This window comes from Aphanomyces astaci (assembly GCF_000520075.1).
Source record: "Aphanomyces astaci strain APO3 unplaced genomic scaffold supercont1.8, whole genome shotgun sequence".
NCBI lineage: Eukaryota > Oomycota > Saprolegniomycetes > Saprolegniales > Verrucalvaceae > Aphanomyces > Aphanomyces astaci.
The window spans coordinates 1,233,028-1,247,205 of record NW_009798271.1 but is presented as its reverse complement, the minus strand read 5'-3'; the positions used below and the strand labels follow the sequence as shown (position 1 = coordinate 1,247,205).

At 52.2% G+C, this 14,178-nt stretch overlaps 5 protein-coding genes across 5 annotated transcripts; 2 read left to right on the top strand and 3 right to left on the bottom strand.

Moving 5' to 3' along the window:
- The first annotated feature begins 409 nt into the window (after positions 1 to 409).
- Positions 410 to 2,363, top strand: H257_04816 (hypothetical protein). Its single transcript, XM_009829448.1, has 7 exons — positions 410 to 684; positions 742 to 818; positions 871 to 955; positions 1,011 to 1,148; positions 1,209 to 1,287; positions 1,352 to 1,493; positions 2,002 to 2,363. The coding sequence occupies exons 1-7, from the start codon at positions 420 to 422 to the stop codon at positions 2,233 to 2,235; spliced, it is 1,020 nt and encodes a 339-aa protein (XP_009827750.1). The 5' UTR covers positions 410 to 419; the 3' UTR covers positions 2,236 to 2,363.
- On the bottom strand, positions 2,319 to 4,782 carry H257_04815 (AUR protein kinase). Its single transcript, XM_009829447.1, has 8 exons — positions 4,694 to 4,782; positions 3,617 to 4,639; positions 3,448 to 3,565; positions 3,320 to 3,385; positions 3,044 to 3,268; positions 2,758 to 2,985; positions 2,615 to 2,682; positions 2,319 to 2,525 (listed from the first exon to the last, which is right to left on the bottom strand). Exons 1-8 carry the CDS (start codon positions 4,771 to 4,773, stop codon positions 2,366 to 2,368), a joined length of 1,968 nt encoding a protein of 655 aa, XP_009827749.1. The 5' UTR covers positions 4,774 to 4,782; the 3' UTR covers positions 2,319 to 2,365.
- A 358-nt stretch (positions 4,783 to 5,140) lies between these two features.
- On the bottom strand, positions 5,141 to 5,804 carry H257_04814 (hypothetical protein). The gene has a single exon (XM_009829446.1). The coding sequence runs from the start codon at positions 5,756 to 5,758 to the stop codon at positions 5,174 to 5,176; it is 585 nt and encodes a 194-aa protein (XP_009827748.1). The 5' UTR covers positions 5,759 to 5,804; the 3' UTR covers positions 5,141 to 5,173.
- A 147-nt stretch (positions 5,805 to 5,951) lies between these two features.
- H257_04813 (hypothetical protein) lies at positions 5,952 to 7,085 on the top strand (the record flags this gene model as incomplete). Its single annotated transcript, XM_009829445.1, has 1 exon — positions 5,952 to 7,085. The coding sequence occupies one exon, from the start codon at positions 5,952 to 5,954 to the stop codon at positions 6,888 to 6,890; it is 939 nt and encodes a 312-aa protein (XP_009827747.1). The 3' UTR covers positions 6,891 to 7,085.
- Positions 7,007 to 14,113, bottom strand: H257_04812 (hypothetical protein). Its single transcript, XM_009829444.1, has 17 exons — positions 13,903 to 14,113; positions 13,650 to 13,849; positions 13,473 to 13,601; positions 13,170 to 13,383; positions 13,029 to 13,124; positions 12,873 to 12,976; positions 10,425 to 12,805; positions 10,258 to 10,367; positions 9,951 to 10,208; positions 9,535 to 9,889; positions 9,375 to 9,484; positions 9,174 to 9,320; positions 8,647 to 9,028; positions 7,894 to 8,537; positions 7,777 to 7,836; positions 7,660 to 7,728; positions 7,007 to 7,610 (listed from the first exon to the last, which is right to left on the bottom strand). Exons 1-17 carry the CDS (start codon positions 14,044 to 14,046, stop codon positions 7,260 to 7,262), a joined length of 5,754 nt encoding a protein of 1,917 aa, XP_009827746.1. The 5' UTR covers positions 14,047 to 14,113; the 3' UTR covers positions 7,007 to 7,259.
- Between the last annotated feature and the right edge of the window lie 65 nt (positions 14,114 to 14,178).

The window sequence follows — 14,178 nt, the reverse complement described above, 5'->3', positions numbered from 1 at the left end:
GCCTTCGTCCGATAAACCTGCTCGCCATCCCAAGTTCAATACTTTACACACACACACAACGCCGGTCGTGATGGTGCGAGGTCCACAAGAACATGTTTCCTTGCCATACATCCATGTCCACATGCCCATCAAACACTTCCAAGGAATATTCAAGACAGGTAAATCCCCATCTCCATCAAGAACACTGCTCTCATGCACACACATAGTACCTCGGTTGGTGTCGCGGCGGCGTTGATGATCAGTCGGTCGCTTCGTTTTCAAAATCCAAACGAAATGAAATTTGAGCCAATCAGAACATAGAAAAGGGTAATAAAAAAACCTCTCCGGATACTCCATATCATAAGAATAAACAATGAGTATCCGGATGACCCCAACAGATGTGAGAAAAGCCAACCCCATTTTTGAATTCCGACGGAACGATGTCTCGACTGATCACGCGGGGGTTCATTGGCACCATCGGGAACACGCCGCTGATCCGCATCGGAAGCCTCAGCGACGCCACGGGATGCAACATCCTTGCTAAGGCCGAGTTCTTGAACCCTGGCGGATCGGTGAAGGACCGCGCCGCGCTGTACGTCGTCGAAGAAAGCGAGAAAGCTGGCTTGCTGAAACCTGGGGGGATCGTTGTGGAGGGAACCGCCGGGAACACGGGCATTGGACTCGCGCATGTGTGTGCTGCTAAGGGTACTGCTCTTGTCTATCCACCTCTATGCATCTCATGGGGAGACTCAACTTGTGTAGGGTACAAGTGCGTGATTTTCATGCCCAACACCCAAAGCCAAGAAAAGATCCAAGCATTGCAATTCCTTGGCGCAGATGTACTGATCGAACATTGTGTCCTCGTATGGTCGTCTAATGCATATTGTGTAGGTGCGTCCTGTGCCTGCGGTGCCATTCAGTGACCCGCTGAACTACAATCATCAAGCACGCGATTACGCGGCGCAGACTCCCAACGGTAATAATCCTCCTCAACTATCTGTATAGGTTTGACGAAAGTTGTTTATATCTAGCCGTGTGGACCAATCAGTTTGACAATGTCGCTAATCGCTTGGCGCACACCAAGACGACTGGGCCTGAAATTTGGGAGCAGACCGAAGGCAACATCGATGCGTTCACTTGCGCTACGGGCACGGGTGGTACCCTCGCAGGTATGCCATGAAGCTCTTTCCACCTCGAATCTTACCCTTTCTCACGTATTGATGCATTAGGAACGGGCATCTACCTCAAGCAAAAGAACCCGAATGTGAAGATCGTCCTCGCCGATCCTCCTGGCAGTGTCCTCTTCAAGTAACCCATGTGTTTCCCATCCTTTTTGCAGCGTAAACGATGCCTATCCATCGTGTTTGTGTAGTTTTGTCAAGAATGGCGTGTTGGAACGTCAAGGCACGGGAAGCGTCACGGAAGGCATCGGCCAAGGCCGCGTGACCGACAACTTGAAGGACTCGCCCATCGACGATGCCGTGCACGTGGAAGACCACCGGTCCATCAACATGGTATATTGTCCTTTTACTCAAAACTTGGTTGACTTTTGTGCTGAATCGCCAAATTTATCGATCGATTATTCTATGTACTGAAGTTTGTATGTAAAGTGTTGTTTGTATTCACACTAATTTCAGTCACACACTAATTCGATATTGGTGATTGTTTGCTGCAATCGGATTGGTTCAATTCTTCTTTCGATGATTCTTGACTTTTGTGCTGAATCGCCAAATCCATCGATCGATTATTCTATCTACTGAAGTTTGTATGTAAAGTGTTGTCCTTAGGTGATTGTATTCACACTAATTTGAGTCACACACGAATTCGATATTGGTGATTGTTTGCTGCAATCGGATTGGCTCAATTCTTCTGCCGATGATTCTTGTGTACATGTATTTGGTTGTGTGTCGATTTATTCATTCTCCATGAGTCACTCCAGTTTAGAAGAAACTCAAAACCATATATATCACATCCATCCTCGATCATCATCTTCTCGTGTACTTGATCAAGCGTCTATGGTAGGTGTTTCGCCTCCTCAAGGACGAAGGCATTTTCGTGGGTGCGTCGTCGGGACTGAATGTCGTGGCAGCGTGCGATGTGGCCAAATCCATTGGACCGGGGAGTACCGTGGTGACGATTCTGTGCGACTCGGCGTCGCGGTACCAGTCGCGTCTGTTTAGCCGGTCGTGGTTGGAGTCCAAGGGGTTGTTTGATGCTGTGCCCGAAGATTGCCGCCATTTGGTGACTTTGCCATAGTACTGTCGTCTTGTATCAAGCGATATGCACTGGTGCTGGTGGGTATAGTATGTAGTAGTACTGTACATACTGGTGGGACGAGATGCTTTGGTTATAGTTTCTGACAAAACTAGACCTTTGATTTTCCATGTTATGCGTCGACACGTGGCACGGGCAGGTGCTTGATAGCACCCCCTGCAAGCCACGGATGTTGCATCGCTTGGTCTAGTGACCATCGGGTCGCGGCTGGAGCTAACAACCCGTGCACAAATTGTTTGGCCATCGGGGACACATGGTCACACTCGTCCAGCCTAGACAACAAATCATATGAGACTTGAGGCTCTTACGGACTCAAACGCCGCCACCGCCGACGACGAGATGGAGAGTAGAAACACATTACCCTGGCACAGCCATGTCTGGATTTTGGAGCTTGTGAGTGTACCATGTTTGGATGTTGTGAAAGACGTTCTAACATCAACATTACGACAAGCAACATGAGGTCGACACAACAGGTAAACTCGAAGGGGAGGAGGAATCACGTACGTCGCCGCGAAATGGCGTGTGTCCCACGAGTAGTTCATACGCGACAATGCCGACACTCCACACGTCCACTTCGACGCTGTACTCTTGATGGTCGACGATTTCTGGACTCATGTACTCTGGCGTGCCGCAAAAGTGGCGCCGCTTGCGATTCGGGGGCGGCGCATGGATCGCCAAGCCGAAATCGGCCACTTTGATCGTGTCAAGTGTCCCCAAGAGGAGGTTTTCAGGCTATGTTTGAACGTTTGAACGTGGATTCTACGTATGAAGAGGTGTACAACGCACGCACCTTGATGTCGCGATGGATGACATGCCGAGCATGCAAATATTGCACGGCGCGCACGACTTGGTGCACGAAAGCAACGGCAACGGCTTCTGCAAAGTACCCCCGTGGCTGGTCCGACAAGAGTCTTTGCAAACTGCCATGGGGCGCATACTCCAGCACCAAATACGCCAACGAGTCTTCGTGAAAGTACCGGTATAGCCGGAGGATATGGGGATGCTTGAGGCGCGACTAACAGCAATTATTCCACTTGCTCAACAAACGCTTAGCATCAGTCCGTACCTGGATTTCCACCTCCATTTTCAAGCTACGAATGCCCACTTCGTCCATGTTGGACTTGGTCAAGACCTGTGGGAAACACCACGTTAAAGATATATACAGAACGAAACAAATAAGGGTTGTTGTTGTACCTTGAGCGCCACTTCAGTTTCAGCTGCGGTCCGTTGCTTGGCCAAATACACGTACCCAAACTTGCCAAACCCGAGCTTCTTGTCCGTGTACTTGAAGTCGTCCAACGTGAATTTCGCTCTAACAGTTAATAGTTGTGTTGGCGCAACAGTAACATATGTGACTCTGTACCTTGACTTATCGTGGTTTTGCTCTTCAACGGAAGGGTCCAATGACGTCCGAAACGGCGCTCGTGACACGCTTAATCGCGAGCTCGACGACTTCCTTCGCAGCTGGCCCCGTGCATGGTGTTGTGGTAGTTCCCTGTCTTCGGGAATGCTGCTGCTCAGGACATCGTCGTCTTCGTCGTCGCTGCTGTCGGGAGGTTTGTTAGCAAGCACTCGAAGTGCCCCCCCGCCATTCCCACTGGTCAAGCTTGATCGACGCTTCGACGGGGTGACTTCGTACGATGCTCGTCGGTCCTCTGTTGGCTTCGTCACCACAGACGATGGAGCGTCCAGACTCACACGGCGGAGAACGCGGGTCGGGGAGTCGTGCTTTGCAAGGGCATCCAGCATGGCTTCGTTCGACAGCCGCCGCTTGGTCAGAGACGAATGAGTACTGTGGTGCACTGCCAATGTGGGTAACGAACTCGACCTCGACGTCAATTTGGATGTCGATGCTTCTATTGCGGTTGCGATGTCGGACTCCCAATGGGCTTCCCCATGGGACAGTCTCTTCTTGTTGAGGATTCGTCGGGGAGCATCATGAGTGTGTTCCAGCGACGCAGATCCAGTGTACGATGAAGCTCTGTCGCTTGTCTGGGTCGTATTAGTTGGGGAAGTCGATGACGCTTCACTTGCCACGTTTGATGCATCGGATGAAATGGAAGCGTCCTTGGATTCGTCATGCGACGAGAATGCAGATGGAGGAGGTGCTTTTGTCGATGGGTTGAGCATTCTTGCGTTGATCCTTCCACTCCTTGCAGGAGCGACAGCTACTCGAGGTGTTGATCGCGCGAGCGTCCCTAATGAACTTGTCCGCTTTGCTGCAACGATACGTCCGTTCGACGCATTTGAAACAACTAGCGGCTTACTCGCATGGGCATGCTTAAGTGTCGGCACCGTTTTCAGGGTCGACGGAGCCCGGAGTTTGCTCGTGCTCCCGTGTCCTGCTGCAACCTGTCCTTTCTTGGCTAGTGGACCTCCAGTGGCACTACATGCAGCCACGTTAACCACGTACATCTATCGAGAGAGTGATGCCATGTACATGTTCTTCTTCGAGCTGCTGTTTTCGTCACGTTTCCTCTTCTTCTCTTTCCATTCCTCGAGCTTCGCTTGCATGTCCATGTTGATGAGGGGTGACAAAATAAATGCTGCTTTCCCTCCAATTTAATTCTTCAACGCGAGTTTCTGGTATTATTTATTTCCCCAACCGAATTCATTTTACTAAAAGCAAGTTAAAATTCAAATCAAGAAATAAATTTGATTGTATTAATTTGTTTGGCGAAACTCGAGTTCGCGCCATTCTTGAATTTGAATTTGTGGCCGCAACATCGCCCGCGGACTTGTCGGCGCAAGACTTTATGAATGAGGGAGAAGGGAGTCCATGGAACATGCATGAGTCGACGTGACGAGCATTTCGCATGCAAGAGGCACTACTGCAAGCATGGTGATGGACCACAGGTCACGATCGAACTGCACCGATCGAACACTCTATTGTATATTGAATGAATCCATGTTGTGCAGCTTAAATCTCTTCAACATGCCCGTCGAATCCGTCAAACATGTCTTTCTTCCTCGATGGTGCCTTCGAGCCCGTTGGAGGTTTTCTCGAATAACTATGATGTGGCGGTGGTGCCTGATGTGGTTGACGGTACGGAGCGTGCACTCCGTTGTCATCGTTGTCGCTTGGACCAAACCCAAAGCTTCCGAATCCAAATGGACGCAACATTTCCTGCATGATATCGTCCATGCTCTCAAACGGGTGCGGTGGCTGGCCCATGAATCCGCCGCGGAATGGCGACATTCCACCGTCGTCATGCTGGATTCCGCCTCGGCTACGGAACAGCTGGAACGGATCCAGAACTGCATCATGCGAGTCTGAATCCGTGTTTGCTTCGACAGAGTTGTCTTGCGTTTGGTCTTTCACGTCCAAGATCAACGCGGGTTGTCGACCAGGGCATTTCCGAAAGATTCGGCGGAGGGTCTCGCACTGGCGATCTCCATTGATGCTCCGGCACGACGACGATATGGTGGTGGAATGCGTGCACTCGGGGTGCTCCTCCCGGTCCTTTGCCAACACGGCCTCGTCTGCTTCGCTCAGCCTCGGCATGGTGGCGTCGATGGTGGCAGTGGTGAAGCGAAAGTGTGTGTTTTTGTGTTCCTCTAACAGTTTATACATCGACGTTTCTTATTTCTATATGATACAAAGATTTGATTGGATAATATTCAGGGTTACTTATACATGATTGGTCATTATTTCGCCAATCAAAGCCGCGTTTCTTCAACGAGATACATTTGCTCTCATGCCACAGCAAGTTGAGCTCCTTGACGGCGGCACTGGCGAAGAGTTGTTCCGCCTTGGGGTCCCAGACGACCGCAAGACATGGTCGGCATATGCATTGACCCATGACGAGTTCCACGGCACAGTCGTCGACGTCCATCGATCGTACCTTCTGGCTGGAGCGACGTACATCACGACAAACAATTACATGGTGACGCCAGCGGGCCACTTTTCGCCCGAGGACATTCCCAATTACGTCAAGGTTGCTGGACAGCTCGCGCGAGATGCCATCAACTCATCGACTTGGAACAGTCCTAGGAAAGTGTGTGGGTCGCTGCCTCCGTTGTCGGAGAGTTACCGCCACGACCTCGTGCTCCCCGCCACCGATGCCATTCCCTTGTACACAGTCATTGGGGAGTCATTGAGTCCATATGTGGACCTTTTTTTGGCGGAAACCATGTCCTCGATCGCCGAAGCTCGCAACGCCCTGACAGGGGTCCAGCATCTCGGCAAGCCCGTGCTTGTGTCGTTCACGTTGAGGGGCGACGGCGTCCTTCGCAGCGGTGAAACTGTCGCAGATGCTTTGGCCATGTTGCAATCCATGGCGCATCCAGTGGTTGTCGGGGTACTTTTCAACTGCTGCGAGCCGGAAGCCGTCACAATTGCCTTACGATCACTCATATCGTCTTCGTTTGAGTTTCGGATTGGAGCGTATGCCAATGCCCTCACGCCCGTCCCTGACGGATGGGTCATGGAGGGTGCCAGTCCCCAGTCTTTCCGCACCGACTTGTCCCCGACCGAGTACCTCGAGCATGTCCAGGAGTGGATCCGTCTCGGCGCTTCCCTCGTCGGCGGGTGCTGCGCCGTGGGCCCGCGGCACATCCAAGCAATTCATGACGCCGTCATCGTGGGTGCTGTTCCCGCTGTACATGATGGGACTAGTGCTATTCGTCATGGCTAAGCACACTAGCATACACCTGACATGCATAACGTGTTTGGTGAAGAATAGTAGTTACTCCATAGTAGTGCCAAGTCGTTCAATATCGCATGGCTCAGAAATTTGGATTCGTGACAGGTTGGTCATTGTACTACTCCTGGTCCGTTGAGAGTAGTTGTAGTTTTTAAAAGCAGTCAACGTCATCGCATATTTTATTTGCCAGAACCAAGCATTTAGCACTTGGGTAGTTTGGTGGCCACCTCATATTGGACGTTTCATCGTTGTTACCCGCCAGAGATTATTGCGAGTGCCTTCGCTTCACTTTCCTCGCTTTATCACACACAATGGCTGCCCCGAGGGAGGGTATAAATTAAGGGCACAATCACAGTTGAACTAGTTGGCGAGGAGTTCCTTCAGTAGCCACATACAGCACGCGTTCACTTCTTCTGTCCAAATGTCTGGATCGCACGCCTTGGCTTGCATCAGAGTCGCCACTTGGTGCAATGCCGCCTTGGTCTTCCACTTGCCATCTTCATGCGCGAGGACCCGCAGCGCATCCGCGGCCGCCGCGACGCCGATGTCGTCATACGCGCTCTCGAACGCTTCCATGAACGACTCGAACGAGAGGCCGAGCGCCAGCATGTCCTGGACATCCAGGTCGTTTGTCGGAGGTGGCGACGCGGTCTGCACGAAAGCTCGGAACTGTGTGTGAAGGAGTGGCGTCAAGGCGTCCTCCATTGGTCCCTGTCCAGTGATTGGTCAACAGTGAACGTCAAACACGCAAATGCTGTACATCGTGGTCGGAGTAAAACGACGCTTGGCTGGCATGGGATGAGAGAAGCGATGTGTGGGATATGGCCGCCTACACACTCACGAAATGAGCTACAACGTACAAAGAAAAGTGTATTACCGGAAGCAATGGATGGCTGCTGTCACTGTGCACCGATGGGCTGGTGGAGCTCGCAGGTTTCTACCACGATGTAAGATCCTATTACTGTATCATGGCAGGACGAAGTAGGGGTCGTACCGTGTCACATATAAACGAGCTTTGGCTGTACTGATGCAGCAGCCGCCCCGACGACGATGACGACACGGGCGACGCCTCTGGCAGGACGTCATCTATCCTGGCATTTGATACGTTGTTGAAGTCACCAACACCCCCGGGCTCGTCCAAGGGGCGGACGGCGGCGATGTCATCGGAGTAGTCTATGGCGCAGATCAAAAGGTCGGGCGCAACGACGGCCTCGTTGGTTGATGAGATGTGTCTTGAGCTATCTAAAGCAGCACGTGGTTGATGTAGTCGAACTAGGAATCCCTTGACAGCTGCTTGAATAAAAGTAGCTGCGACGGTGTGCACAGTCGTGTCGACCAACGCGTTTTGGCTGCTTTGTTTGATTGGCACAGAGATTCGTACGTGCTTGCCCGCCAACAGTGTCACACACGCATGTGCCAGTCGCTGGGCCATATTCAGATCGTCATCTTGGTCCATTGATTTCATTTCCATGGGTACAAAGCAGGCGGCTTGACCGAGTCGACTGGCTATCGTTTGTTCGTAGGAATCCACAGAACGACACTTGCCAGCATCTAAGCACGCCCGTGCCAGTCGGTTAGCCGTGTCGAGTTCGAGGTTGTCATCTTGCCGACGACGATGCGACGCTTTCACCACTGCCGCTACGCATCCACGTTACCATGAGTTGATGGTCCAGAAGTAGACGATTTTGATATGTTATCATAGCTTCGTGATGAATCTATCTTATGGGATCGATGACTGTGTACATACCTTGAATCACAGACGCAGCCACATGATGGACGGCGATGTCGTGGCTGGTTGTGCTGGCCTGATTCAAACTCTGTGGATGGTCAGTAGTAGTAGCCCACAACAGGTCCCTGCCCTCGGCCATCGCGCTCGCGCTCGACACACAACGACCGGCTGCTATTCGATTCCGCAACTGGTGCAACAAGACTATCCGTTGGATCCTTCTGGCGGCAGCGTCAAAGCCAGCACGAGTGGCGAGGGCGAGCAGTCGACTCTGACGGCCACGGACGATGCTTTGTATGGCGGTGGCAGCTAGGGACTCGACATGTCTTCGCATGGCGCCGCCTGGCAGATCGATGGAACTTGATGGAGTTGAGCGAGTGGTGGACTTGTCCGCCACTGAAAGCTACACATATCACAACTTGTAAATGAAAAATGGAGCCAAAGTTGAAAAATACTAGAACATATTAATGGAATAAATAAAAATGACGAATATATTAGTACAAACTTTCTCGCAATTTGGTTCTGATTTATTTTGGTAGGTCATGTACTAGGGTGTGTGGTGGTGAAAGGCGAAGTGTCGAAGTTGGTGGAGTTTTACTCTCGTTTGCAGCGTCAAGCTGAATGCGACAGAGCATGCCGCGCACATGCTTCTGGATGAGCATGGCGCTTTCGATCACACAAGACTCGATCGCTAGCTACACAAAGACCGATGAGAAAGTCTCGACGAAAAGTGCCAGCTTTTTACTAACCGCGTGGTTCAATTCCGTGTTCACGTGAAGTTGGACGATGTAGCTGCGACACAGTTTGCGTGCGAATTGCGTCATCTCAGACGTTCGTACCGCAGCTCCCTTGTACACGCCTTCAAACCACAAACGTTTAAAATTGACTTCTTTTGACCAGTGTTGGTACCTTGAATGACGCCAGCGGCCAATTCTCGCACTTGTCGTGTTTGAGTTGCTACGGTCGTTGCTTGTGCCTGTCGAGCAACGTTCTCCGCTCGCAGCAACTCTTTCAACTGCCCTCGTTTGGCTTTCGCTTGAACTGCTTGTGTTTTCCACCGAACTATCCGTTGGATCCTTCTGGCGGCAGCGTCAAAGCCAGCATGGCTGGCGAGGGCGAGCAGTCGGCTCTGGTGGCCACGGACGATGCTTTGAATGGCGGTGGCAGCTAGGAACTCGACATGGCTTCGCACGGCGTCATCTACCGGGTTGATGGAACTCGATGGCTTTGTAGGTGATGGGAACGATCTGTCACCCGTTGATGCCTACACCAATACCGAGGCGAAATTAATACAAGGCGTCAACGTTGGCGGGTAAGGTGCTAACCAGGCTGGCTACAACGGGGTGCTTGTCAAGTGGTGGTGTGTCGGATGACTGGCTAGAAAACGTCGATTCACCGTAGCTGTGTGACAGTGATTTCGTCGAGCCCCCAGTCGTAGCGTCCGGTGGTGCAAAATGGGGTGATGACGAAGTTGATAGAGTTTTACTCTCCTTTGCAGCGTCAAGCTGAATGCGACAGAGCATGCCGCGCACACGCTTCTGGATGAGCACGGCGCTTTCGATCACACAAGACTCGATCGCTAGCTGCACGAAAAATGAGAAAGGCTAGATGAAAAGTGTCAATTCTACGAACCGCATGGTTCAATTCCGTGTTCACGTGAAGTTGAACAATGTAGCTGCGACACAGTTTTCGTGCGAATTGCACCATCGCAGACGTTCGCACCGCAGCTCCCTTGTACACCCCTACACATCACAAACACCCTAAGCCCATACACTCGTTAGAACTACTGTATCACGGACCTTGTATCACCCCAGCGGCCAACGCCCTGGTTTGAACTGCACACAACGCTTGTTCAGCATGCCGAGCAATCTCGTCTACCCGACACCTCTCTGCCTCTCGTTCCAGTCGTTCAGGTTCCACTTTAGCAGCTTGTCGTATCCTGTCGGTTTCCGCTTTGGCTACCTTGTCCAACTCGATTGTTTTTTGCCGTGACGCTTCGTTGATGATGGTGGCGTCTTGATGCCATATTTCTTCGTTAGCTAGTTTGTTCAACCGGACTTGGTCGGCTTCAGCTTTGGCTAGTAGTTCATCCATCCGCAGCCTTTCAGCTTGTAACTTCACCGCTTCATTGAGCCGCAACATTTCGGCTTTCGCATCTTCTTGCCGTCCAACTACTACTTCTGCCTTGAATTCTTGGCTGAGTCTTTCTGCTTTCAGTTCAGCAGCGACTTGATTTAACCGACTTTCTTTCTTTCTTTGCTCGGCGTTTGCAACTTCCTCTTGTCGTCGTCGGTCAGCTTCTTGGCGTGCTGCTGCTGCTGCTTCGACCTTGACCGCGTCATCCCCTCGCTCCCTTTCCATCTCCAAAGTGCGTGCTTCAAGTTTACGGATCCGTTCGACTTCAGCTATGGCCGTTAGCTCCACCTGCAGTCGTTGTGCTTCCAATTGTTCAGCCTTCATAACTTTGTCCAGCTGCCGCCGCCGCTGTTCAGCCTCGTCCGCTTCTGCTTTTGCTTTGGCCGTAGCTTCGCCCAGTCTTCGTTCCTCTTGCTCGCGTTTCATCTCGCCTTCGAGCGTCACTCTTCTTTCTGCCTCAAGTCGGGCGAGTTCTGCCAAGCGCCGTTGTTCAGCTTCAGCATAAGCCTTGGCTTGCCTAAGTCTCTCCTCTTCCAAACGTGCCGTCTCTTTGCGCAGGGCTTCGAATTTGGCTATTTCCAGCTCTATCTCACGCTGTCTTGCTGATTCGTCTGCCCGTGCAGCTTCCTCCAGTTGACGCCTAGCCTGTGCTTGCCTTATTGCTTCTTCACGCTGGTGTTCCGCCAGTTCGCGTAGCTTGCGCTTGTCTGCCTCGAGTTTGATCGCTTCAAGCTCAAGCCGCGTGGTTTCAGCTTTCGTGGCCTCTTCCACTAGCTTCCGCTCTGCCTCTAGTCGACTTGCTTCTTGTCGTAACCGCTCTCTTTGCACAGTGGCATCCAGCAACCTCCGTCGTTCCAACGCTACTTTAGCTTTGTCTGTCGTGATGTCTCCCGTCGTAGCAAGAGCCGTCGTAGACTCAATGTCAGCTCTATCATCCATCACCTGACTTTGCCCTGTCGTGCGGCTACATGCCAAGTCTAGGCTCCAAGATGTAGGCTGATCATGGGTACACCTTCGTCTTCTCTTTCTAGACCCCCGCCACACCGCTTGCATTCGCGTGGCCGCCGTGACGTGTATCCTAGCCACCTCCATGTCCATTCGCGTGGTCATGAGACACAAATGCCGGTCTCCTCCCCCCCGAAGGCGAGCTTGCAATTGCCGGGCCGCTTCGAGCTCCTTGGCATGTTGTGCATCGCGCTGTTTCTGGGCGACCGCCGAGCGCAGACGGACCAAGTGGCCTCTGCACAGCGCTTGTAGCCGCACGGATGCCACCCGCCGCACACGCTGCACGTCCATTGCCAGCTTGTGGCGGCGTGTAATGTCCACACATGCCGTGGGCGATACATTTGCATCAATGGAATGCTTGAGTTGCTTCAAGTAGGCCACGTGTGAGACGCGTTCGGGGACTACTACTGGAACGTCCTCCTTCACGACAGCCACTGCATCGAATGTACACGGAACAGGTGGGGTTGGTTTGATCGGGCGTCGGACGTCCACTCGTTGTACTGTGTCAAACACTTGCAACACATCCTCCTCGTCTTCGTCGTCGTCAAACACTTCGACCACGTCGTCATCGTCGTTGTTTACGGGACTTCGGGAGGCTTGAACTGCATGGCGAAGACGTTGCGATGGCCGGGCGCTTTTGGGTCGAAGATGGGCAAATGTGGGGGCGATCTTGGGGGGATCCACTGGTTTGGCTGTCGGAGGACGAGTCCGATAGAGTTTGGAGGGGGGGGCTCGCGACGGCAAAGTCGATATGGGGGTTCGTTTTGGCGGAGAGGTTGCGATGGAGAGGGGAAGGCGAGAGGAATGGTCGGTATTGTGCAAGGCGGATGCGGTTGCCTTTGGGGCGGCCGTTCGGGGGCGAGCGGACGTGGGCCGCGCTGCCGTCATGGGAGGCTTCGATGGCTTGTTGTATACTTGTTGGGCAGCCCCGTACGATGTCTTGGAGGTACTTGGCTGGACTTGCTGTCGATGTGGTTTTCGATTTCCGGGGGGCGTTGGAGTCGTAATCGTGGAGGTACCCGTTGCAATCCGGGAATGTCTATCAGAAACGGACAGGATTGAATGTGCATGAGACTAATCTATTGATTTAAGAAGGTTTAACGTACTCGAATGAAAACGACGGGTGACTAACTGACGATCGAGATGCCCTGGTTGTGATGTGGGCTGCCGATGGCTTTGTTGGCGATACGTGCGTGGCGCGGTGAGATTTCTACAAGTAGCCACCACCAGTCAAATAAACACACACGGTTCAAATGTCATACCTGTTTTGCCGCGTCAAACGTAGCTTTGAACGTGTGCCACAATTCTGGGTTGGATGTTTTGTACTTGAAAATCAATTGCAGCGCTTTCTTATACCACTACACTAACAGATTCAACACCACGAAGGTAATAACTTTCCGTACTTGCAAGCTGGCGTCGGCCTTTTCGTTGTGTTCGAGCTCCACGCCCATGTTGTGGTAGGCTATGGCCAATCCAACAATCTTTTCCTCGGTCGTCGTGGGGGTGTCCAGCAGATCCTTTGTTTCGTCGTCGTCGTCTGCCTCCACTTTCTCCACGACGAGCTCCTCTTGGGCGTGGAAGATGGCAGACTGGGCATGCTCCAGTGCTGTGTCGTGCCTACTCATGTATATGTTAGGAGATTCATCATATGATTGTGTTTATGAAGTTGGCACGATTGCTAAGCCACGATGCTGTCAGCAACGTACCGCCCCATCTGCGAGTGGATCGCACACAGGTTGAGGTACGTAATGGACAAGTTCTTCACGTGAGTGGTCTCGGCGCCGATGGCGGCTGCAGCGTCGAGGTACTTGAGTGCTTTGGGTAACTTATTCAGCCTATTGGAGCCAGGTCATTATTGGTACCTTGAGGTGTTGCGAAGGTACCGTCGATAGCAACAGCCGAGGTTGTTGTACGTGAGAATGCGCAGGGATTCAGTGTATGTGAACTTGTCCGATGATGCCAACCGGTCTGCTTTTTGTAGCAGCTCGAGGCACCTGTCGACGTCGTTCGCGCTTAGCTGCTCCATGGCGTGCTGGTTGTACAAGGCAACAACCTCCTGCAATGACCGATGGACGTCCGCATGCTAAGGCCATCGTTGAGTGACCGAGCAACGTAATGACTTAAAAGAAGGAGCACCTGTGGCCCCAGCAGTCGCCACTTGAGCCACAACCCTTGCTCGAGACACCCGACAGCTTCGACGTCCATATGCTTCTGCTTGAGTCGGCTGGCCATGTCCTGGACCATCCCCAGCAATGACTCGTTGCTGTCACATGCATTCATCTGGCCGTCATATGTGGTCACGCAAGGAATCGCCGCGCCGTTGTCCGTTTCTGCTATGATCTACGAGGAGTAACTGTCAATTCGCACGGTTTCGAATTCATCAATAAGGCAATTTAAAACAGTGGATAAGTT